Source organism: Thamnophis elegans, chromosome 2 (genome assembly GCF_009769535.1).
Source record: "Thamnophis elegans isolate rThaEle1 chromosome 2, rThaEle1.pri, whole genome shotgun sequence".
NCBI lineage: Eukaryota > Metazoa > Chordata > Lepidosauria > Squamata > Colubridae > Thamnophis > Thamnophis elegans.
In genome coordinates, this window is record NC_045542.1 from 121825983 (window position 1) to 121852945 (window position 26963).

Sequence of the window (26963 nt, forward strand, 5' to 3'; positions counted from 1 at the left end):
GCTTGAGCAAGAGGTTGAACTAAAAAACCTCCAAGGTCTCTTCCAACTCTTATATTCTGCATTTATTCCAGGTACCTTTGGAAATAAAGAACTGATAAACCTGCTATGAAGTCATGAGACACACTGAATTTTTGTTAACTGTTTTATTATGTACAAAGGGGATTGTTTGACGCAATCTTTCCTTTTCCAAAGAAAACAGGGTCGTTCAGACATTAGCAGATAGATACAGTTACAGACATAACCACATGTTGTATACACGATGTACAATAATAATAAAGGCTATGCTATTAATATTTTCATTCCCCTGCTCTCCAAAAATACTCGCTCTCATTCACTTAAAGGAAAGTGAGTAAATGAGATTCTGAATTAACACACACAAAAAAAATTAGAAAGGTAAGCGGCGGTGACTACAGAAAAGTCTGGCCCCAGACAAGAAAATAACTCCGATGGAAGACATGGCTCTACTCTCTCTCTCTCTCTCTCTCTCTCAAGCCTCCGAGGAGCACGTGAGTCAAAGCCTCCAGCCAAGCGTACGCCGATCCCTTAGCAACCGCATGCAAGAGGAAGCCCCGCTCTAACCATAGAGTTCAGAAAATCCTCCGCAGGAAGTCGACGAGGGAAGTCCCTGCTTTTTTCCGCCCCGCAGTGCTACGCACTCTCTTTCTCTTTCTCTCCTCTTCTCCTCCGCTTTCTCTCCTCCAATCGCCAGCCGGGAGGGGCGGATCCAATTGCTCACGCTCTCCTTGCTGCGCCCCAGCTCCCCTCTTCGCCGCCTCGGTACGCGCAAAAGTGACGTCAGGTGGGGCTTTAATGTGTATGTGTGGCTGGCGACCTCCTGCGCAACTACGCGACGTTCCTGCCTTCGCCGTGAGGAGGCAGTGGCTGGCGGGAAGGAGGAAGAGGAGGAGAAAAAAAGAAAGTGTTGGTGGCGGCGCTTGGAGCCGCGGGATGGAGGATCAGCCGCCGCCGCCACCGCCGCCGCCCCTACAGGAGCCGCTGGGGCGTTACCTTCCCCCACTCCCCCAGCCGGTAAGTGCGCGCAAGCGGCGCTTCTCAGCCCTTCTCTTTGGGACGCCGGTGCCCCGGCAGCCACCCTGGCCGGCCGGCCAGCCACTTGCTCCGTCCTTCTTCCTTTTCTGCCGTTTACCTCCATGGGATTCTGGCTGGATCGTCCCCACCTCGCTTTTTTTATTTCCCCCAATTTCCGGTTTTGGGATCCGGGCTCAGCCGGGAGCAGCTTTCTCGGCTTTCCCCGCAGACTCGCTAAGCAGCTCCGTGGAAGGAGGGAGAAATCGCGGGGGGATTTGGACTTGGGTGGGTTTTGCGGGCTGCCTGTACCGTCGCGCACCGGCGTGGGGTTTCTTCTTTTGTGGGTGGAGGCGTTTCAAAAGGGAAGGAAATGGGACGGTTCCTTCTCCCGGCTTCGCATTTTATTTGTTTGTTTTGTCAAGCGTGTGTAAGATAATAGACATGAGTATATGCAAGATTATGGATACATGAAATGGATACGAATACATGGGGTTGTTAGGGGAGTTCGGTTCTCAGCGTGAAAAAACAATGGCAAATGTCAACAAACGGGGCGAGAGACTCAAGACTCGAAGGTTTTTATGGTTTTTCTTGCTAGCAACGGTCCGTTTTAGAAATCGGCTCTCGACGGTGCCTGTGGTTTTCGGATGCCGGTTTAATTTTTGTTTTGCCAGGAGGAGGAGGAGGTCGTCTTCCGTATTGAGTTAGTTAGCTTTGTTTTGGGGGCGTATTTGTGGTTACGTTGCAGCATCCTTAATTTGGTACCAGTTTATATCCGACTTAGTTAGGTACGCGGGATGAGCTGGTTCTGCCTCTGTGTAACCAAATAAAAATTATTTTTAATAAAATGAACTTCTAGATAAGAACCCCAGTTCTTTCTTGGTGATTGCTTCTTCCAAAAAAAAAAGCTCTGCTGCCCTGTTAAATATAAAAAATAGCTGCAGATTTTTAAATGGCATCTTAAAGAAATAATAATATAGTACAATAACATGCCATTATAATCTGAAAGTATAGAAACATGCCAATATAATCTGAAAATATAATTGACTGTTTTTAAAAAAAATATTATGGAAACTAAATCTAGGAATGCCTGCTCTGCATATTTGACCCTGATCTTCAAAAGTTGTTATTCAATACAACTATGGGACAGAATGCAAATGTTTTAAAATTTAAACCTGTAATGATGGTATTGCATGTTTATTACAGTCAATCAAATTTCTTAATTTTACTTTTTGTCCTTATTCCATCCACTATTTTGGGAAAGTGGTCTCTGACATGTTATTCAAAAATCAGGTGTGGCCCTCTGGCTTACAGTAGTGCATCCTAACTAATCATTATCTAATTTAAAAATTACTAAGGGTCCAGTGGGCATAACAAATGAAGTATTTTATAGGCATAGTTTTATTAAAACTAAAAATTCTGTTTTTCCTAAATTGGCAGAATAGTCACTTTTAAGAACTTTAAATACTTTAATGTGATACAATCTTCATTAGTTTTTTTTTTAAAGTCCAATTTCAGAAAAGCATACAAACATACCAGCGAGCTAAGGAACATTACTTTTTCAAAATATTGAAAAGTTAAAACTCCCGTTGACCATGAATGTTCTGGGAAGCCTTGTAACATTTATCTCTTAGTTACATCAGAAATCTGTGTGCAATAGTTGAAGGAAATAAATATTTTGTATAAGTAAATCCACCCTCATCCCCTCCCTTTGGGAGGCATTAGTCATCTTTTTGTACTTTCCAAAATGAAAACAAGGTATTCCATCACTTCATCATGACCTACATGGATTCAATTCTTCTAGTACTTCATACAGTAGAAACTCTGAGAACTTGATTCTGCCAAACTGACAAGGTGCATGGACGGTCTTTGAGGAAGAACTTTTAAAAATCACAATTATTAATTTACTATAAATTGCATCCATGCTGAGTTTATCTCTTTCTTCCTGTGACACTGTTCTAGTTAGGACATGTCCCTCATCACACCACATTTAATTTTAGAACTAAAAGTGTGGATAGAATAGTACATAAAATATGAAACATATATTTTAAATTTGTTGCCTCAACATGTGATGAAGTAAATCAATGGTTACATGTCACTATATAATTATATTTTATATATTTTATATATATTATTGTAATTATAAAATTTCCCTGTTCTGATGAGTATGGCAACTACTACTAATGTGCTGTGCGTGGAGTAGTAAAAAGAAATAACGATTACTTTTATAATACATGCATAGGTTTGGGATGAGATGCTGTACTAATTATGTGAACCTTTGATCTGATTCAGTAATGTTACTATTATTAGAGGCGTACTTCTGTGTTTCGGAGAAAATGTATATTAGCTTTTGAAGCATGAATAATACAGGATGTATTATAGCTATGAAGAGATACAAATTCAAAGAGCAAAATTTGCTTTGGAGCACATGTAGATATGTATCTGTCAGGAATCTCTTCAAATAAAGTTACATTTACTGAGCTGTGGTTGATGATTAGCAAGTAGGAATATCAACTTATAACTTATGTATTTGGTTGAAGTTGTTGCTGACAGATGCTCCTTGTATTCCCATGCATGCTTCAAATTATATATTGAACTGAGCACAACCTTAGTATGTATGCCTCTGTTTAACTACCATAGAATTTCTAACTTCTCCAATATATTTTCCATAGACACTTTAAAAAGGAACTTGATAGGTTAGTTATATTAGGTCTATTTATGTTTCTCAATTAATAGTAAAGAGGAAGTGTCTAAAAGACTTAGATAGGCTCTTTATATACAGTATATTTCTAATTCAAATTTTGTGTTCCTCTGATAGAGCAGCAACTAGGATAATAAAAAGAAATGGAATAGAAATATTATGAGACAATTTATTCCCTCAAATGTGACAAATCTTCCTAATAACATGCAGTTACTTTTAAACACATTGATTTTGAGATTAATTATTTGGAATATACTTACATTGCAATTCTGTTGTTATATGCCAAGTAGCTTATTAGAAATGCATATCTAAAAGTTGATGGTTAGTTTGGTGTAGTGCTTAAGGCATCAGGCTAGAAGCCTGGGAGAGTGTGAGTTCTAGTTTCATAGTAGGCACAAATCCAGCAACTAGATGACTTTGGGCCACTTATTTTTTTCTCAGCCCTAGGAAGGAAGTAATGGCAAATCATTTCTGAAAAACCTTGCAAGACAATTTCATGGACTTTTCCAAGCATCCCCAGAATCGAAAATAGTTGAACAGAAGGTTGGGGGGATGGGGGGAGAAACATGTTATTTTAAAATTAGCTTTCTTGGAAGGTTAACATTTTACAACAAGATGGCAGGTTATATATTCTAGATTATATTCATATAATCAAAAATGCATTAAACAATCTCAAAAATAGATTATATTTATTTTGTATCGGTTGCATTTCTTTATTATCTTTGCCAGACAAGATAGCTTTTCTTAAAAAGATTTGGAAAACAGTATGATTTTACACAAAAAAACTTTACTGAGATTATCTTCATAGACTACTATATAGATTTATAAATACTTAAATTCTAATTATGTACCCTAGTTTCAGATTTTTTGCAATTTCATGTATGATTCTTTTGTATGTTTATAAGACTCTTAAAGCCTCAAGATGGAAGCATTCTAAACATTTCATAAATACGTTTATCACTAATTAAGAAATTAAAATGTTTCATGGAGTTATTTTTATTGTTCTTTGAAAAATATTTTTATTTATTGTATTTAGTTTGTCAAACGTGTACAAGATAACGTATAAGTATAAACATAAATATGAACACAGTAAATGGGTACGAATAAATGGAGACAGTAGGACAGGGATGGTAGGCACGCTGGTACGCTTATGAACCTCCCTTACAGACCTCTTAGGAATGAGGTGAGGTCAACAATCTTAGGTTAAAATTATGGGGGTTTGGGGATGTAACAACAGAGTCAAGTAGTACATTTCAGGCATTGACCACTCTGTTGCTTAAGTCATATTTTCTGCAATCGAATTTGGAGCGGTTTACCTTGAGTTTGTATCTATTGTTTGCTCATGTATTATTGTGGTTGAAGCTGAAGTAGTCATTGACAAGTAGGACGTTGTAGCAGATAATTTTGTGTACTTGTGCTTAGGTCAGACCTTAGGCGGCGTAGTTCTAGGTTTTCCAAGCTCAAAATTTCAAACCTTGTGGCATAGGGTATTTTGTTGTGAGTAGAGGAGTGAAGTACTCTTCTCGTGAAATACTTCTGGACTCTCTCAATTGTATTAATATCTGATATACATTGCGGATTCCAAGCAGACAAGCTGTATTCAAGAATTGGTCTAGCAAACAATGCTTTTGATGGGAGCTGATGCCTGCATTTGTTAATTGTTTGTGGTTTGATAAAAATCTAATTTGGTAGAATCATGCATGCTTGTTGTTTGTAGTTTGAAACAAAATAGCTTTGCTCTGAATGTTCTGGGTTGGAATACGAGTATGAACCTTCTAGTAGGATAAAACTCGATATTATATTTTGAGGTGGGAAAAGTGGAACTTTGAAACAAGAAACAGTGCTAGTTCATGCTGAATGCCTGAAGGAATTATTATTATTTGAAATAAAAATAAATAAATTACCATCAGACAATAAAAGCAATAGTTTCTGACAGCTGACCTTTCTATGCAGGCAGACATAAAATTAAGCCCAGAAAAGAAACAACAGTGGATTCACTTTAATATTATAGCATCTAAAAAAAATAAGATAAAAAATACATTTCTCTGCCTAATGGTTTGAGATTTCTTTCTAATGTACTTTCTTTTGTAAAGCATTTTTATTTATTTTTCCTTTTTGCAAACTTAAGCCAAGCAACAAGGCAACATTAAAATCAATTATATGTAAATACAGTAGATGTTTTTGAGGGGGTTGTTTTTTCCATGGAGAGCTTTCTTGGCTGATTTTCCTTACAGATAACTCTGCTTGAAAAAGAAATGATTAAAGAGGATTAAAAAAACAAATTAATTCCAAGCGAAGATGAAATAATAAGAAAGGTTATGGATTGTGCTGAAATGGACAAACTAAATAAAGAAATCCAGGGAAAAGAAGAATCAGAATTCTACCAGATATGGGATAAATGGTATAGGTGGATGGAGGAAAGAAACAAGAATCAATGAAGGAATATAACATAACTCAAAAATAATAATTATGAGTAAAATAAGAGGGTTAAGAATGGTGAAATCCAAATGAAATATAATAGAAGGGGAAATAATATAAGGTAAGCGGTATCAATTGATAATTGCTAGTAGAAAGAACAGGAAGCTCCTGTTCGTATTGTATTGTGTAAATGTGGTGTACGTCTAAGTTTTGTGTGTGTGTATTTTACATGTTTGTTGATTTAAAAAAAATTAAAAAAAGGATTATACATATATTTTGCACTACACTGATATGCAAAATTGCATAATTGTATCCCTAATATACTTTTATATAGGTTGTCTTAATGTTTTAACTTTTGCTAGGTATGATTTTTGTTTAATAAATTATGTGCTGTTGATAGTGACCTTTGTCTATCATATTATCAAAATCACATTTCCTTGGGTTAAATAAAAGTTTTACGTAGAATATCAGTCAAAATAATGTTTAGTAATAAAATATAGGATTAATTCTGCTGATATGAATAATATTAACCCCTCTATTTACTGATACTGTACACTGACTTAACTTCATATATGTTACAGATATTTCTATTTTGAGGCCCATGTAAAAGAGGTTAACATTTGAAGCAAGTTAGATCTGCAGTAGTTTTAAGTTTCTTCCTTTATCTGTTTCCAGTAAATGGTATTTAAAGTATGCTGAGATAACAACCATGATTAGTTACTGATAACCAGATTCACCATGAATTTCTGTTAAAACCATCTATATTGGTAGTTATCAGTATACTGAATGTTAGGAAATTCCACAATCATGTTATATAAAGGTTTATTGAATTTCCTCATATTTATTTTTATCAGATGGCCCTGCACTGAAACACCATGAAGGAAGAGGAAAAACCTATCTTTATTCTCATCTTAAAACATTTATTAGTCAAATTTATATGGCTACCCATCTAACCAGTGGAACTCTGGGCAATGCACAAATACAAAAAATACATCTAGTTAGAAGGAAAAAAAACATCAGGACTGTATAAAAAATCTGATTTTCCACATCTTACGTTCTCCTGTTAATAATCCTGGTCCAAGTGTTTGAGGAAATAGCCAGACGTTCATGGTTTTTTGAAAGCCCAACAAAGTTAGGTCCTTCCATATTTCCTGGGGGGCAGGGGAGGAGGCAGATATAGAAGGCAGTTTCATAAGGTAAGTGCCATGACAGAGAAGGTGCCATTCCAGGTGGCGTCCCCTTTTGCACGCTCTAGATGGGCTGAATTGATTGGGCATAGATAGTCCCATAAGTATCCTAACCCAATGCCATGTAGTGCTTTAAAGATAACAACTAGTTCCTTGAACTTCATCTGGAAGCCTACTGAGTACTAGTATAACTCACAGAGCTGCATGGTGCATCCAATGTGGCATGTGCCACTGCATTCTGGAAAGCTCTTCAAGGACAGTCCCATGTAGAGCCTGTTGCAGTAGTCCAGTCAATAGATGACCATGGCATGAGTAACCATGAGCAGTGCCTTTTGATTCAAGTATGAGCACAAATGGCACAAAAGATGTATGTATGCAAAAGGTTTCTTGGTCGCCTGCTTGAAAAGGAACTGCATATCCAGGAAGATCCAAGATTGCACATTAATGTTTCCTAGGGATATATTCTCTCATCTGGCATTAATTATGAAAAATCATTTGATGGGAAGCCTTAAAATCAGAGCCACTCAGTTGTGTCAGGGTTGAGTCAAAGCTTATTCTTCCCTATAGAGCCTCCATACACCCTGGAAGCACTTGATGGCATCCTGGATAACCTCAAGTAAAGAGATATAACTGAGTATCATCAGTGGACAGATGATATTTGACCCTGCCTGCACTAACATAGTTGCTCAGTGGTTTCACATAAGGTACTTATTAAACAGAAGCAGGGAGAGAGTGAAACCCATGCAAAACAGGCCTATGTCTGGATGTTTTTTCCTCCTCTCAATACCAGTTGGAACCAGTCTTGGAGGAAGAAGGAGAATAATTGAAAAACCCAATGCCAACCTCCTTCACTGGGCCAGAAGGATACCATAATCAATTACCGTATTTATCGGCGTATAACACGCAGTTTTAAAACTAAAATTGCAAGCTTAAACCCTGCCTGCGTGTTATACGCCGATACTGCGTGTTATACGCCGGGTCCCAAACTGCCTGCTCCAGCTGATTCACCGGCGCCCATGATACTCATAGAAGTGCAGCATCCATTTCATGGCAGCGTCGGCGGCTCTCCAGCTACCCTGCCTGATATAACCCCTACCTTGCAGCAGTGGCGGCAGCTCTCCAGCCACCTGCTGTTCGCTTTAACCCCATCATTGAACAAGCGGCGGCTGGAGAGCCGCCCGCTGCCTGATTTAACCCCATCCTAGCAGCAGCGGCTCGCAGCGGCCAGAGAGCCGCCCGCTGCCTGTATTTTTTCTCCATCATTGCGGGTGCTTACCTTCCCGCCCGCCTGCTCTCTGGTCCCAAGTGTACGCGCCGGCATTCTCCCAATCAGCTGTGAGTCCGCAGCCGCCCGCGCTGCTGTTTTAAAGGCTGCTCCTCAGGACCCTCCGAGGCCACCGTACTTCTGACGAGTGACGTCCCTGACGTTACGCTGAGGACGTTACTCGTCAGCGCAATTAAAGAGTAACCTGAGTCTGCTAGCGACACAGGCCAGGTACTGTGGTGAAAACAAAAACATATAGAAATAGGGGTTTATGTGGGGGGGGCTTGTTATGTGGCGCAGGGGGAAAGAGTATGTGATATGGGGGGTGGGGTTATATGGTACAGGTGGTATCAGGACTATGTGGTACAGGGGGATTAGGTTGTACAGGTGGATCTGGGGGGGGGGATTAGGTGGTACAGGGGGATCAGAGGGGGGAAAATGATGTGACAGAAGAGGGTGGGGAAGTAATTCATGTTCTAATGTTATAAATTTTAATCCAACATTAAGTTCCGAGCTTCCAAGTCATTTATTTTTAATGAAAAAAAATTTTTACTCAAATTTTTGTGTTAAAATGGGGGATGCGTGTTATACGCCGGTGCGTGTTATACGCCGATAAATACGGTATTTCCAAAGCTATAGAGAGATTAGGGACAGCCAGAATGAATGCACGACCTCTATCCTAAGCCATTTACAAGTATGATCATTGGTCTTTTGGTATTATTATACAGTCTGAAATGTGACTGGAAAAGATTTTTACAAAAGTATTTTCTGTATTTTTAATATGCCTTGGCTCAGCTATTTTTGTTCCTGACAAAAAAAAAAACCCAGCATGCAATAACCTTTTTTAATACAGAAACCTCTATGTTTCCTTAATTGTGTTGGTTATTCTTTTTTAATTTTTTTTTTTTAGTTTGACAATGGCAGCTAATCTATTCGTAGCATTCCTTGTCTATAAAGGCCTCACTATGTTGACTGTTTAATTTTCACTTCTATTCTTAGTGATTCCAAGTGTGGAATATACAGTATTGTTCGTATGTATTTCATTCTCTGAACAAGCACAGCCATCCTATTGAGTCTTTCTACTTCTTTCAGTTCAGTTAATACATATCAGCTGAACATAGTAATGAAGGGAATGATTCTCCAAAAATTAAAAAAAGAGTTTAAATTTGTTGTTGAGGACTTCAGAAGGTGAACTTGAAGTCTTCCCAAAATGATGTGCTATAAATGTAAACCATGATAGCACACTTTATAGGTTTTCAATAATTTCAAGCCTTGCTTATTATTAAGTCTCCATTTCTGTTATTTCTGCTTTTGGAAGAAATGTGGGAAATTTAAATATCCATGTATGTCTTTCTACCTCTTTGTGTACCTCAGATTATTCTAAACTCTGAGAGAACAAAATATCAGTGACACAGTTATAAGGTCTTGTTCTAGTAGCTTCTTCATAATGAAAAGTATGGCTCTGATCATACAAAAAGTTACTTATATATCGCTTAAAAAAAAACAAAAAACAAAACATTACAGCTTAATGAATTCTGAAAGAAACCTAGACCAATCTCAACGTGTTTTACTTTTAAGTTTTCCCAAAATTGAATTCTTTTCATATAGCTACAAGATTATAATAGTAAGCTGTTTAAATAATTTTATTTTTAAAATTGAAAGTCAGTTTAAACATACATAGATCTGTTCATTTTGGTTGTGGTGCTGTAAGTTACAAAAGAAACCTTCTTGAACCAGTGCATTTGGAAAATTCAGCTTGGAGAAGCTGCATCTTTCACCAATTCTGGCAGTTCATTTCAAGATTGTTTGGCTGCAGGGACAAAATAAGCATTGTGAAGGAAGATCGCATTCAGCAAAACCAAAAATTGCAGATGGCAGCAGGTGCATAGGCATCATTGTATTTTTCTGTTCTCTGCTTTAGTGACTATCCAGAGGTCAGCTAGAACTTTACACTTAATACAATGTGTGCTTTGAGTTCACATTATTCTGATATGGAGGGTTCTGTTATAATATTTATTTATTTATTTCATTCCCAAGCTGCTGTTTGAAGAGGAGCCCCACCAGCTATTCATTCTTAAGGATAAGTGGTGGAGGTAAGAAGTAACTTCCTAATTTATAGAAATAGTTTGTATTATTATTTGTTCATATGAACAAATACTGTATTTTATATACCGAGTTTAAAAAATGTTGAATTTGAGAAGGCAGATCAACAGATGGAAAAAATGTACAGCCAGCCATGCGAAAATTTTGATGAGAGCACAGGAAGACATTTTTTAAACAAGCTCTAGTATTGACTCAGTTTGTTAGCTAAAATGTAGTGCATTTCCTCCAGCCTATGCTGCAGAAAGAGATCTGGTCTCAAAAGCATTCTTAATTGTTATATTAATCAGAAAATCTGATATCTTTCTCGACAAATTAGAGTTATATAAAGTTGAAAGCTGATCACTTTACTTGTTAACAGTTTAGTTGAGGACTATTAGCCTTTTTATAAAAGTAGTGAAACATTTTGCTATACTCATAAAGAAATGAGCCTGCTTAAAAATTACAAAATGGCATTTTGAAGAATTATGTTGAAAAGATATAATTAGCTACAAATATGTATGATTTTCATGTTATCTAACAATCAAATGTTACCAAGTAATAATTCTTGAGTCAGTGATGAACAAAAGATGCAAATAAGTGTAATTTCTTTATCTGCTAGCAATTCTTAGTAAGGTACCAGAAAGATACAGATATTGGCCTGTTTTACCTTTTTAGGAGTTTGGAAGTTGTATTAGAATGGGTGCAGAAAGCATCTGATAGTTAATCCACTTCCATTTCCAATGTTAAACAACTCTCTCCCAAAATAAAAATACATAATTGAAATTCAGTTACTCTTGTCACAAAATTTTTACTGTGTTACTTTGGAGATGGACGGGGATAGATTTAACTATGGAAATGAGTCTTTCTATTCCTATTTTTACAATTTGAAAACCAGTCAATTATCAGGCTAACTTTGCTGCTTTATTTCTGCAGTTCAGTATTAACCTATTTATAGATATTTGGGAAATGAAGATTGCCTATTTTTGGTCTAATAAATCTGATTAAGCCTCAGTACAACGTGACAACCCATATTGAATACACATAGCATTATAGCTGATGGTAGGTAAATGTAGAATTTAGTACTGTGACAATCATGTTACTCATCTATAATCATCTTAGTGTTTCTGCAGCACATTCAAATATTATTGGTTTTGAATAAAGCATAAAAGATATACTTTTTCTGAGCATATAATCACTGGGTAATAAACTACAAAACTTAACAGGGAAATTAGTTTGACTAAATGCAAAAAGAGTGAAAGATTGTGTAGCAACTTGTACTGTTCTATTTGCAAATGCATAAAGGCATAATTTATTTAACCAGGGGAGTCTTAATCTCTAGATCAGTGTTTTCAGGTGTGGCAACTTTCTGCTATGTGTCTGTAGAGATTCTCAGTCATCGAGGTCATGGTTATCCCAAAGGTGCTTTTTCAGGAAGCAACTGGATTTTCTTGTTTTTTTCTTTTGAAGACATTTTGCTTCTCTTCCATTCCATACTATCGTGTCAGAACTGAAGAAGTTTCTTAGATGAGAAGCGAAATGTGTTCAAAAGAAAAAAACAAGAAAGTCCAGTTGCCTCCTGAAAAAGCATCTTTGGGATTTCTGATACGTGGGTCTCAACTTTCAAAATTTTCATCACTGACCAAGGTGACTATGGAATTCTGGAATTTGTAGTCCATCTATATAGGAATTGCCATAGCTGAAAACCAGTGCTGTAGATAAATGATATCTTGCAACTTTGATTAAACCTGTGCTTTTTAGAAGTTCAGGTTTTCACTTGTACTAAATATTTTGACAGGTGATTTTTTTTTTAATTTGGGTTGGAAACTATAACTATGCTTTGCATGCTTTGTGATGTTTGCATGTTAATAATCCTACAAATTTTATGCATGTGGTTCTATTAACAACAACAAATCAAAATATCTTCATAATTGTTCTTCACGTTCTTACTCATTTAGGGGTTTCAGGGTTCATGAATACTAATGATATCTAAGTTGAGGATTTATGTGTCTAGATAGTTTTTTTTTTAATTGAGACAGGTCATTTCAGTTTTTGTAAATAAATTAACTGCAAATGGTATCACGCAGCCACTTTGGCCATCATAATAATATGTATTAGATATATTCTCTATTATAAGTATATCATATTTATGGATATAGCTTAAAAGTGTGTTTTGTCAAGATTTAAAACTTTATACAAAATGTTTTATCATTTTACAAAGGTTTTTTTTTTGCCTGTGATCCAGATTAAACTAAATGTTTAATCTAAATGGATCTTTCTGTAGTCTTCACTGCTTCCAGTAAATTTCCTTTCTAGCAATTTTGCTTCAGCTCTGCCTGGCTCTTTTTTCTAGTTACACTGTTTGCCTGTTTCTCCTGCCTAAAATTCTTCTTGAAGAACAAATTTGTTCCTAAAACTCTAAACTAGATCCGCTTGTATTTCAATTTTGGCTTAGCAGTAAACATGTCCTTGTAAACCTGCTGACTTTGCTTACAAGAATGGCTAATTTGGGTCAATAACTTGGTTATCTAAACTGATAACCCAATGATTAAATAAATGTACAAAAACAAAATCCTGTTTCATCTACTTGAAGAAATTATTAACAACAAACAATGGCTTCATATTCTTGTGTTTTCTGAATGGATAAGGCCAGAGACCTCTGCTCACATTCACAGTAAGAGTTTATCTCAACAGTTGCTTTAATGGGCTATGAAGTGGCACAAAAATATGCAAGCATAATTTGATGTCTCCTGTCAAACTCAATAATAAAGCCAGTTAGTGCTACTGTCTACATCTTCATTGGAAATTTAAGGATAATTTAAGGAAAGCAATTGGAGGATTTCCTGTTTTCATAACATGGGGTGAGGCTGGAGCTAAGAGAGGAGGCACGTTTTGACCCCTGTGCATAGCTATGTGTCAGAACCTGATATTTGAATTAGAAACAGATTCCCAGTAAAGCAGGAGACAGAACTACCCTACAGGTTATCTGCAAAGTCTGATCTGTGGCCGTGAGGTGATGGAAGCTGTAGTCAAAGCAGGAGCCAGCTTTTTTGGGCAAGTTATTACACTTCAAGCAGTAGTGTTGGTTCATTTCTCTTCACTTCTTTTCGACCCCCTAGTTGTCCTTACACTCCAAGCTTGGTATTAGGAAAAGATGGGCAGAAAAATGTTGCTTCCCCCATTTTCTTGTCATTGTAAGGAGAAGTGCTTCAACCATGTGGGGCAGAATGCCACTGGATGATGCAGGATGGAGCGTTCTGCCATACAAATTGCCTAACAGTTCGGACACTTTCTTACACATATCTAGCAGTCTTGCATGAAGCATCTAGATCAGGGGTGTCAAACTCATATCGTGATGGTAGTGTCACATGATATATTGCAACTTTTCCCCCTTCGCTAAACCAGGGTGTGGGCATGGCCAGCGCATGATGCATCCAGCCAACAGATTGTGAGTTTTCTAGCCCTCATCTAGTTGATAAATATGGAACCAGCCTAATGTCTGATCAATGCTTTGCAAAGTGCCAGGTACTGTAGACATTAGCTTTGTGTGATCTATTCTGTTGCCGAAATGAAAATGGTGAGAAAAGTCACCTTTGTCCAAAAGGAAGGGGCTTGCTTGCATTTGTCAAATACGACAAATAAGATTTGGGCAGATCCCAGCCTCTGCTGATCAGTACTGCAGTGGCCATCAAAGTAGCATAAACCATGCATACAAGCAAGGCTTGTGTTGGGAAATGATGGCAAACCCCATTATTACATTGCATCAGTTAAATACTAAGTGAGACAGCCTCATCTGTAGGATGGGAATGAAACAAATGCTGTATCATGAGGATATGTCCTTAAAAGGAATGGTTTATAGATGAGCTTTAAGCATAATTGATTAGGCCACAAATTATTCACTAGCCATATCAACTTGTAGGAGGAGCCTGTGAACGTGAACAAGAACAATTTATTGCTTAGCCATCCTATGTCAATGTACTGTACAAAGGTATACCATATGAGAGATGTACAAGCTTGAGAGAAGAAAAAGACCAGAGAAATTTCAGGGAAAATGTTTGTCCTTTTTTCTATTTTCATTTTTTCCTCAAAACACGCCCCCCCCCAAAAAAAAAATCCAAGCAGGCAGATATAAATTTAAAGAATAAGTATATATTATTGTTTGTATTTCCTTTTTTGGTAATGTTTTACATGATTAACATATGTGAAATACATTATACCAGAAATATATACACCTTATACATGAGTTGGAAACAACTTGATGGCAGATCATCTTTGAAATGATAGCAATTTTTCTTCAACAAATTAGCAAAATCCATTGCTAATGGATTTTGAAGTTGTAGAAGCTGCTAATAGTAATAGCACTTCAGATTCTAAAAACAAATCTGTTAAATGTAAGTGTTTTGAGCTATTTTTCTCACTATATAGCTTTGTTTCCTCTGAAAGTTAAAGGCTTTTATGTGGGGGTTTTGCTTTAGTTATTTTTTTTGAATATGTGTCTTGATAAAATTGTTAATAGTTATAATTTTTCTCAATGTTAATAGCTTGCTTATCTGCCTGCTTATCCTAATCAAAATGGAGAGATGCTATATTACTTATAACATGATTTCTTACTATAAATAAAAATAAATGTAATCAATGCATTTTAATTATTGGAATTATATTTTTAAGATTCATACTACAAACTTATTTACAAACAAAATTTGTATAATATTTTAAGACACCAATGATAGATTTTGTACATATTTCAGTTTGTTCAGTGTTTGTGTTTTACCAAAACATGGGAAAATACTTTTTACCCATTGTTTAAAATTTTGGCAATATTATGCCACCAGATATTTCCTACATTATGAGATAAAATTCACAGTTTCATATCATTTTGACTTTTTTTTTCTGCTTCCAGCATAGCAGCATTTTTTCAGGGAAGCATGGCTTATAGTTTTCTGTTCTTTCTTTACATTTTTCCTAATAAAAACAAACTATTCATAAGTTGTATGTTCTGCCCTCAATAGATAATACATTTACATCTCCCATGGTAAAAAGATGCTTCATTGTGCTTTAGAATTTGCGGGAATTGTAAACTAATTGCATGTTTTCACATGGATGTATATTAATCTATGCATGATGGATAACTTTAGGTTTTTCTTTAACATTAGATAAGCATGAGACCAGCGTGGCACAGCTGTATGTATTGAAGCAATTGCACACTTTATTGGCTGACAATCTTGGCATTTTTTTAGCAAAAATCAAAATTTAAAGACCCCACACATTTGTGTTTGACTTGTCAAATAAACTTGCGTTGTCACCTGATGGAGCCTTCTAGTGGTGAACAACTCTATGATGACCCTGATGTTGGAAACAAAACTCAAGATCCAGAAAACAAAAGGCAGCATGAATCTGAACAAAAGCTGTCCAAAATTACCCACAATGCCTTGGAGAACATTAATGTAATTGGTCAAGGTTTGAAGCACCTCTTCCAGCATCAGCGTAGGAGGTCGTCAGTATCTCCGCATGATGTTCAACAAGCTCAGGTTGATATGGAACCTGAAACAGAATTGGAAAACCAAAACACCTATGTGGAAATTGATGGTGTCTCTACCCACTCTACAGCTCTGAATAGAGTTCTCCAACAAATCAAAGTGCCACCTAAAATGAAGAGAGGAACAAGTCTTCACAGCAAACGGGGCAAATCAGATCCTCCGAAAGGAAGTCCTCAAATCAACAGGAAGTCTGTCCAAGATATTAATTCAGGTCGTCCCCGATCCTCATCTACTACTGATGCTCCATCTAATTTATCAATTTTGGAGATGGCCTCTCCTATCTGCTTAGCTGGTGACGACGTTGGATCAGCAGATCGGGTGAGTATAGAAAGATTTATTTTTCTTATACAATATTTGAAGTGCCATTTTTTTAAAGCGTTGAGGAAAAATAGAGGCCAGATCAATTTTTTTTCTTGGCTATCATACTTTGAAGGAGGCCATATAAACCTTATTTTAAATTAAAGAATACAATAGCAAAACAACTATGTTTTATTATATATGTCCTGATTTCTTTTGTGTGTGTGATTTTAAGCATATCAATCTAAATAATAGTATAGCTTGCTGGAGAATGTAAATACCCTTGAGTTGTATTGTTTTTAGAGCTTTAAAAAGCTCTACTTTTGGACAAAGTAGAAACCTATCATATAGATCTGTGATGGCGAATCTATGGCACGCGTGCCGGAAGTGCCACACAGAGCCGTCACCCATTGGTCTTCTGGGTTCCGGTGCACTGGCCAGCTGGTCTTCACGTGCGTGGAAGCACTGGATACTGGAAAAGCAGCAGCCTGGTGCGCATGCCCGTGCCAGGAAGATGATCTTCTGGTTTCTAGCATGTGCATGTGCACCAGCCACCTGGTCTTCCAGTTTCTGGCATGCATGTATTTGCAAAGACCACCAGGCTGGTGCGCATATGTGCACTGAAAACTGGAAGATCATCTTCCTGGCGCATGGCTGCTGTTGCAGTTTCTGGCACGCGCATACATTCCTGTTTCAGCAATTGGTGCCGAAAAGATTTGCCAACACTGATACAGATCATTTAAAAAGTAATAACATTAACCCCCCCCAAAAAAAGTTTTCCTTTTGATATCAGTTTAAATCCATAAATATATGGATTTGTGTAAAGTAGCCCAATAATTCTACTATGATATGAAATTGCAATTGTGAGTTTAATACTTTCTTAGTGATGAATCACTGTCTGCAGTTAATGGTTAACAAGCTAAAGGTAATAAATAATAGTATAATTTGCTCTCCTATATTATTTTAATATTCTAAAATTATTTATCCATGACTTAGAATTTACCTCAAACTCAAAAATAATATTTAATTTATTGTATTTATATAAATTATATTTAGAACTCTGACAGAAATATTTCAGACTTGGCCAAAGGAGTGAATGATCTTTAATCACTTGTGAATGTGTTGTAATAGAAGGAATTGGCTATTTTGACTCTTGCTGCTGAACTTCTCGCTGATATTTGATACCACTAAATCCAAATCTAAACTGAATCCTGGTGAAGCAAATAATTCTGTTCTTTAGAATATCTACAATAATTTTGAGCATATTCAGAATACATTTCTAAGAGACATGAAGGCATCTATTAATACTAGTGATTAATAATAACAAACAATATATCTTTCATTTCACCCTCTCTTCTGCATAAGTGTGAACTATCGGTGAAAGTAGACATGGTCTGTCAGAGTGCACACAGTGTGACTATGTTGAGACAACCCAGGAGCAAAATACAGTAATCAGAGTTTTGTCTTTCAAATAGTGGTTTATCTACAAGGAATATATACATACATGTACTAGGCAATGTCAGGCAATCAAGCATGAACCACTGCTTTTCTCACTTAAAACCATTAAATGTAGCTCCATTGTTCAAAACGTATATGTATTATACTTGTCATTTCACAGTTTTAATTGGTATCTGGAAAGTCTTAACTCTTAAGATTGTATCTTAGTTTTATTAATTTTAATCACATTTACATTTACTCTACAATATAAAATTAATTAATAGAATTAATTATAATGTATTTGGCCAACAGACTTTCCTCTGCTTCCTGCCTTTGACAATGATATGCTTTGTATTCAAATATTCTGGATAATTTGCTTTGTATGAAATTTTTACAAATGGCTTTTCAAGTTGCAATTTATAGAGAAAGTACATATCATGAATTCCTGGTTAAACAAGAAAATAGCTGTGAAGTTAAAAATATTGACAATTATCTGACCTAAGAAGTTTAAGAACTTCAGTTGCTGTTCATTAAATTAATTCTGCTAAAGTTAAATTTACTCTTGAAGATAAAAATGACTTTATTAGTCATTCATCAACTACTAACATTTGTTATGCATTGTGTGGAATAACTACTAAAAATGGATACTCAGAATCTTTGAGACTAATGTTATGTACTGTGGCCAAAGCCTAGATAACTTTTGAAATAGCGTATTTTTTGGAGTATAAGACACACCAAGTTTTTGAAGAGGCAATTTTTTTTTTAAAGTAGGTAGGTAGATAGAGAGAAAAAAAATACAGTAGGTAAGTAGGGAGAGAGAGAGAAATAGAGAGAGATAGAGAGAAAAATACAGTAGGTAGGAAGAGAGAGAGTAGGTAGGTTGGTAGGTAGAGGGATAGAGAGAAATGGAGAGAGAAATACAGTAGATGGGGAGAGAGAGTAGGTAGGTACATAGGTAGATAGAGGGGGGGAGAGAGAAATACAGTAGGTAGGTAGGGAGAGAGAGTAGTTAGGTTGGTAGGTAGAGGGATAGAGAGAGAGAAATACAGTAGATAGGGAGAGAGGTAGGTAGGTACATAAGTAGATAGAGGGGGGGAGAGAGAAATACAGTAGGTAATTAGGGAGAGAGAGAGAGAGTGAGTAGATAGATAGAAGGGAGAGAGAGAGAGAGAATAGGTAATTAGGGAGAGAGAGAGAGTAGATAGATAGATAGATAGAAGGGAGAGAGAGAGAGAGAGTTGGTAGGTAGGTAGATGTTTCCAAATGTATTTATCCATGTGCTGGAGAAAGAAATCGCTGACAATCTGCAGCACCTAAGACTTTGTTTCTGCTGGATCAGCACTTGATCAATGTAATTCTCGTCAATCATTCTACCTAAAGAGCTTTCTGAAATGGGAAAAAAGTTTTTGCACTCTGCAAACCTCCCCAAAACGGCCCATTTTTTGCAAAAATGGACCCTTTTTTAAAAAAAGGCAAAAATACCATAGGTATTTTTGTCTTTTTAAAGGCAAAAATTGCATGCATAGCCTTATGGAAGCTTATAGAGTGCTGGGCGGGGGGGTGGAATTGAGCAAAAAACGGCAAAATCCTGCAAAATGAACAAAGGAAGAATGATCCTGTAGATAAATCTGCCAATTGTATTCAATTATTATGCATTGCCATTGGCTCTGCCTAGTGAGAATATAAAAATTTATTGAAAGGATTTGAGGATTGTGGGTTTTTTTTCCTACATCTGCTTGAGCATTTTCAGGATCTGATTATTTCATTGCCATGTTTGTATCATGTGTATTTCATTCCTCAGGATTAACAGGCTTGCAGGTAAATCATATATTAAAAACACAAGCATTCAGTCTTTGCCATTAATTTGCAAACTGAATGCAGTTCATCCCCCTGTTTAAATTTGTAATGTCTCTCTTAATTCAGACAGATTAATTCTGACATTTCTGACATCCAGTAGAGCAGAGTATTTAGTGAGTGCCCTATTAAACCAAGCATAGACTATTTTATTATGACAACTGCAAGGGCTTTCTATTTTGTTGAAACCCCCAGCTGTTTTCAAACTCAAAATTGCAAATACAGTGTCACAGGCAATAATTTTTCCATTTAAAATCTGGCCAAAGTCTGCTATAGCCATCCAGAAACATTTTGCTTAACACTGAAGAAAGAATGTGCAGATATCTTATATTATCTTAAATGTAAATGCGATTTGATAATTTTACATTTGGTAGGAATTTTGGGGTCTTCCTGATTTATATTTAATTCATGTAAGTAGTTTGGCAATGAAATATCTTCTGATCCCAATTTTTTGAATATAAAAATGAGAATACAAGTGGCATAAAATACTCTGTGAGGCATATAGTTGAGAAGTATAATCTTCTCTCAATAAGAAGCCATATCTTGAATTAAGTTATTTTTTCTTTATTGTCTTCAGCATTAGGAGATACTGGAAACAAAAACAGAATTCTAGATTGAATAGTAATTTTAAATGTGGCTATTTTATTCAGCAGTGATAATAAAAGAGGATGCAATTTGTTCAAAAGACTAGAAACAGTTGAAAAGGAGGCAGAAATGTTACACATACTCATTCCTTCTCTGAAATCCAGATGAATTAATTTGATACAGTTTCTGCAAGAAAGAACAAATAAAAGCAATGCTGTTGTTGCTGTCCGTTACCCAACCAAATAGATATGGATGATGCCTTTTGAAAGAAAATGGCAGATCTTTAAAAAAGGGAAGAAATCTTAGCAGTTGAATGCAGTAATTACTTTGGTGTTTGCTGTGAGACAGATTTGGTCTAGTATGGTCTATCCAGGAATCCTTGAATTGTGTTTCTGACAGCTTTCTCCTTCAAAGGGTGAAGGAAGACACAATAGGATTAGTTATATTTGATTTCATCTTAATCAGTATTAAGTATTAATACTTAATACATCTTAATCAGTATCAATTAGTAGAGGTGGGAGGAAAATGTTGGAGGGAATGACCACATATTGCTGGAGTTAATGATTTCAAGGGAATTCAGATGTCAGGTTCCGTTCAGGCAAAGAACACAAACAATACGACTAAACTGGTAGTTTGTGGTAAGTGTAATCTTTAAAGTCTATTCTGGTACTTCTAACCATCACACAATGTAAATCACATGTAAAATAAAGTCAATCCTGTAACTCTGTACATCCCTCCATCATTTAAACCCTCCTGTGCCCCGCCCTCTCCTACATGCATGCAATACACCCAATATACTCCGATGACGTGACAGACCATGCTAGTTCACATTGCCACACCTGCGCTGGCTCCGCTCTGTATGAAAGTCACTGCAGGGTCACTGCGCTTGCGTCAGGCTGCCTATCAGCTGGGAGGTGCCACCAACATAACGCTCACAGACAAGGATCCTGTGGGGAGCGATCCAAAGGCCCAGCAGGAAAGCAAGCGTGGCGCAACAGCAGTCCAAGGCACGAAATGCCGAGAGAGAGGGAGGAGGGAGGGAGAGAGAGAGAGAGAATATGACAAAAAAGCTAATAGTTTTAATTAAAGTTAAACCTATTAAAAGGGTTAATAAGCAGGTAGTGATAGTGATGGTGGGAGGAAGTGACGTAACAGTTACCCACAATAATAGAGCTGGAATGAAGAAAGCAAAAGCTCAGGAACACCTGAGTTTCAGCAAAAGATGCTAAGGGTATTGAAATTGGCTTCTTTACATACATTTAAAAGGAAAGGAAAAGAAAAGAACCAATATACAAACTGCTTGGTAAAGATAGCAAAATGTTAACATTAAAAAAAAAACTTAAATTCCTAGTTGATTCATTCTTCTCCAATAAAAGGGATTTGTAATATAATGATAAATCCGAATATGTGTTCTTGATTTTTAAGAAGTTTGAAAAAAATCTCAAACAGTTTTGAGAATTACTCAGAATTATGATTAAGGAGTGGTCACTTTAACAGAAGGAGAGTTGTATGGACAGCATTCTTCTAGAATAAGAATGCCACATACCAGGCTTGAAAATTCTTTCAGTTATGATGACAAATCCTCAATTTGTAATTCCATGGAGGAATTTTGGTGAGTTTAAATTATGAGAAATTTGCAGGACACCTTAATTATTAAAGACATGGGGATTAATTTGATTTTCCTTTTAAAGAGAATATCAGTTTTCTTAAAGAACTGGAACTCCCCCCTGCAATAAATAACCAAAAGCCAGAACTGTTTTGGAATATCATCTCATTATAGATGAATAGTGATGTACCTTAGTTAACTGAGCCATTCATTATATTACACACAATGAATACACATGAATCTCAGTAAACAAATGTGCATCACGAGGTTGTGATTCTTAATTAGAGAGCTATCTTGTAATGATTTAGCACAGCTTTTCAGTTAAGAATCTTAAGCTTGATCAGTGTTCACAAATAATATTCCCTTTGTACAGTATAATTCTTCAAGCACAGTTGTACAAAACATGTGATTTTGCTTCAGTGATTATTATAGTATTATACTATAGAGAAACTCCAGTGATAGCAAATCTCAATGCACCAGAATACTACCTAACCGAAAGTGCTGAATTATTTGTTAAGAGTGAATTGAGTACTGAAAGTTTCTTAAGCCAAACAGAACAGTAATAATTGGAGCACAAGAATATGCAAAATGATTAAATGAACAATCTCTCTTGGAATAGTGGTCAGTAGAAAATTGAAAATTTAACTGAAGAGTCATGGAAGAAGAACCAAATAGCCACGGACCTGAGGGTGAAGTAAGTAAAATAAAACATTGGAAGTATCGTATTAAGGTCTTAGACAGCAATAAAATATAGTGTTTTAAGATTATAGAATATAAATGTACTTCCTGTGAAAGAAATCAAGACTCTTTAATTAATATAGCTATAATATGATTGATTACTACTGTCTTCTATTTTAATAATATTGTGTTGCCCAATTAACAATTAATTTTTTTTTGTAAAAAGAATAGTCTTTATAGCATAGCTTTTATCCATTTTACTTCAAATCTACTATGTGACACTACTTATTGAATTCCTGATGAAGATACAATGGTTTTGCCTAAAAAATGTTTTCTACTACTTCATGCCATGCCATTTGACATTGTTAAAATTTACTGTCATTCCAGTGGTTTTATATTTCTCTGCATTATGTTAATTTATCAGTTTTTTGTGAGCTAACAGTTTTTATAGTACTAGGCAATTGTGTTTACTTTAACAGCATAGAAAATTAGATTTTATTTGGTAATGATGCAAAATGTTGTCTCACATGGATTTACATATTGTATATTAAAGTGTAAATTATGCTGGGCAGGCAGAAATGTAATTGTATGCATTAAGGGCTATGTTGTATTCAAGGAGGAGCTACATCCTAATATTCATGGGTCAAATATGTTTTGTAAATCAAAATTATAATTTATATGCTGGAAGACAAAGAGGTATCTTGAGTTTTTTTAAAAACCAGTTCATTACTAAATATTTTGTAGGTGTGTCGTGAAAAGAAAAAAAAGCTTAAGTTTTAAATTCATAAATAATCTAGAAAGAGAGGGCTTCTTTTTGTTTTATTTGAAGTAGGTTTGGTTCTTTTCCCAGATCTTCCAGAACTCTTTTTGTTCATCATGGCTTATTAGTAATGAATTCAGGTCATAACAACCCCACTAGGAACAATTCTATCATAATATTTTGGGTGCCCTGATTGTAAGAAACAAAAACTAATGTTTTGTGTGTTCCATAGAAGAAAACAATAGAATTTGTAATAAGTGTCAGGCTACTTTGTGCTTTATCCGTATAAAGTATAATATAATACAGTATAATACTGTAGGCTAGGTGCAGCCGAATTCAAATTAATGTTTGTTTATTTTAAAAATATATAGTAAGCTCTGGAAGCAACAATTAAGTAACATTTTTACAGTTAGCAAAACAGACACAAAAATATGGTAAAGACTGCAGCACATGAGCCTCTGAGCATCATATTAACAAATTCCCTTATTTCAGTATTGGCTTATTTTTTTTACGATCACATATGCATGATGCATATATTTGAATCTTTGTGCAGAGATCAACAAATTGTGCTTACTTTGTCCAACTATTCAGTCATCTCTGTGGAGCGTGACCTGATTTTAGAGCAAAGCCACCTGGTCTCGTCCAGACCAGTTATGACTGGAGCCAGCAGCAATAGCTGTCATTAATGTTTCTTTTGATTGATGTTGAGGTGAAAGTGTCTGATGATTATTTTAAACGAGGGAGTGAGCAGGATTTTAGTCATTGTCCAATGGCAATTTGAGAATATCTAATAAAGGCAGCTGGTTTTAAGGATAATCAGAAGTTCCATCTTTCCACACCACCTATTTGATGACATCCTCTCATCTGGGATCTGTGACTAGCTACTGCCAGGAGTTCAATCCTGACCAGCTCAAGGTTGACTCAGCCTTCCATCTTTCTGAGGTAGATAAAATGAGGAGCAAATTTTTGAGGGCAATATGCTGAATCTATAAACCACTTAGAGAGGGCTGTAGAGCACTATGAAGCAGTATATAAGTCTAAGTGCTATTGCTATTTCTATTTGGTGGGAGTGCAGCATCAGGGAAATACAGCCAGGTTCAATTAGGAACATCAGTAGTCCCACAATAAAGAGAGTACTATATATTATTCTTCTGCTCACTGAGGTAAAGTAATATAAAATCCATCCTACAATATGCAAGAACATATACCGTATATACTCGAGTATAAGCCGACCCGAATATAAGCCGAGGCACCTAATTTTACCCCAAAAAGCTGGAGTATAAGCCTAGGGTGGGAAATGCAGCAGATACTGGTAAATTTCAAAAATAAAAAATCAGTGTTATTTGAAACTCAAAGTTATGTTTATTCAAGGGACCCGCTTAATTAAAGTGTTCTATAATATCAGTATGACTTATAATACTGCAAGTCTGCAATATTAAAATACTTGTATAGGGGATCCCCGGGATCCCACGAAGAGATCAAATCACAACCAGTATGCCACCTTCTTGGTATATTGTTTTTATTTTCACTGAGTTTTTAAAAATGAGCATTATTTCATCCTTTTTTTCTTTATGTTTGATTGGTATCTGCAATTTGTGTTAATTCTGTTCATACATATAATATAAATGAAAAACCCAGCTCTCTTAAAAAATATTTTAAGTTCTTTCTGGTGCTCCCTTTTAGAATTGGCCAACTAATATTTCTGTTCGCCCAACTAATGTCAGGCAGAGTTAACTGAAAAAGTAATTTTTCATGAAAGGACATTTTCCTAGGATTTTAATTGTTCTTACTGTCAGATTTCTCCTTATTTCCAGCTTGAGTCTCCTTCTGACAAGTTTCCATTGCTTCTTGTCCTGTCCTCAGGTGCCGCCGCCTCCTCCTCCTCCAACAGCAACAGCACATTTGCTGCCCAGCGCTGCGGCTGAGGTGAAGCCGCCAAAGCTCCCGCTGGCGCCCCCGCAGCGTTGGACGGATATCCGGCAGTGCTGTTGGAGGAGGAGGAGGCGAACCAGCCTGCCATCGCCTGCCACCGCCAGCCCCGCCGCTCTTCCCGAACCCTTCCAAGCCCCACAGTCCAGCGGACGGAGCAGAAACAGCCCCAGGGCTTCGCTGCCGCTCCCCGCATTTTCTGGACGGAATAAAATGAGGTGAAAAGAACCAAAAATGTGCCGTTTTCTCCCAAGGAATCCCTGTAACTCTGCTTCTCAGCCACCATTCCTTCCAGTTGGCAAAGGCATTCAGGATTTGGGGATGGAGGGGGGAGTGTCTTCCCATTCATTGGGGGGGGGGGAGTTGAAGACCACTGAACCAGATTAGGGAGTGTGCCCAAACAGGAGTCAGGGAACCTGAGAAAGATTCCGAAGTGGCATCTGTGAATAGGCCCAGGTGGGAAAAAGGTGCCCAGAACATCCAAGGAGTTTGGATTATTCTTTATAGTATATCCATCCATGTCTGTCTCTGTCTCTGTCTCTCTCTGTGTATGTATGTGTGTATGCGTGTATGTGTATATATCCTCTATCTATCATCTATCTATTTATCCATCCATCCATCCATCCCTCTCTATCTATCAATCACCTATCCACCATCTATCTATCTATTCTAGCTGGCTGGGCAATTTGGGGAGTTGAAGTCCAAAAGTGTTAAAGTTGCTGAGATTGAGAAATGAGGACGAAACAAAAGGGAAGAGAATGAAACAAGGTCGTAGAGAGAGATTGCAAAATGAAAGGGCAACTTCTCTTTTTATTTCCTTCCACCCCCACCGTGCCTCTCTGGCAATTGGCTGCCCAGGAGGTGGGGAGGGGAAGATGTTTCACAGACAGCTGCCACCCGCCCATCTCTCTCTCTCTCTCTCTCTCTCTCCGCCTCCCCATCTGACCTCGGCTGCTCCACGGCGGAGACCCGAGAAGGCAAGCAAAAAAAAAAAAAGGGCTCAGGAGTGGGGGAAGAAAACAAACCCCATCACGTTCCTATCTGTGAAAGCTCCCCGCTCCCTTCCTGGGCAGCCAATTGCCAGAGAGGCAGTGTGTGTACGTGTGTGTGTGGGGGGGGGGTGTTGGCAGCCCGCGGCGCGCCTAGTCCGCTGTGGAACGCGCTGCCACCCGCCCAGCGCTCGCTCTCGCTCTCTCTCCCCCCCCTCCAATCTCCCGCTTCTGCTTCGACCGGCCAGCAACTTGTCCCCGTTTGCCCGGGGACTGGCCTCTGATTGGCTGGCGGGGAGAAAGCCTCGCCAGGGAAGGAGGCGAGGACTCCGCGGTGATGTCATGGGGACGGCGCCCCCAGGTAGCGGCTAACCGAACGCGCTCCGTCTCCACGGGCTACCAAGGCGGCCGGGCGGGTGGCTACCAAAGCGGACCGGGGGTTGGGGACCACTGCTTTATACTATTGATGTTGTTTGTATATTTTTCTCATGGATTGCATCAGTGAGGTTTCTTCTCGGCGGGGCTGGCGGTGGCCGGCGATGGCAGGCTAGAATCCCCTCTCCAAGGGATCCCCGTGCAAAAAATGCGGGGAGCGGCAGCGAAGCCCCGGGGCTGT

At 37.3% G+C, this 26963-nt stretch overlaps 1 protein-coding gene across 3 annotated transcripts in view; it reads left to right on the forward strand.

The window, feature by feature from the left end:
- Positions 1 to 269: 269 nt before the first annotated feature.
- Positions 270 to 26963, forward strand: part of TMCC1 (transmembrane and coiled-coil domain family 1) — a 103745-nt gene continuing 77051 nt past the window's right edge. The window contains exons 1-3 of one of the 3 annotated variants that reach the window (XM_032210468.1): positions 270 to 1029; positions 10634 to 10689; positions 15829 to 16530. In XM_032210468.1, the coding sequence (XP_032066359.1) occupies positions 15982 to 16530 (549 nt within the window). In that variant the 5' untranslated portion in view covers positions 270 to 1029; positions 10634 to 10689; positions 15829 to 15981. The remainder of the gene's footprint in view (positions 1030 to 10633; positions 10690 to 15828; positions 16531 to 26963) is intronic. The other 2 variants (XM_032210470.1, XM_032210469.1) reach the window with 2 other exon arrangements.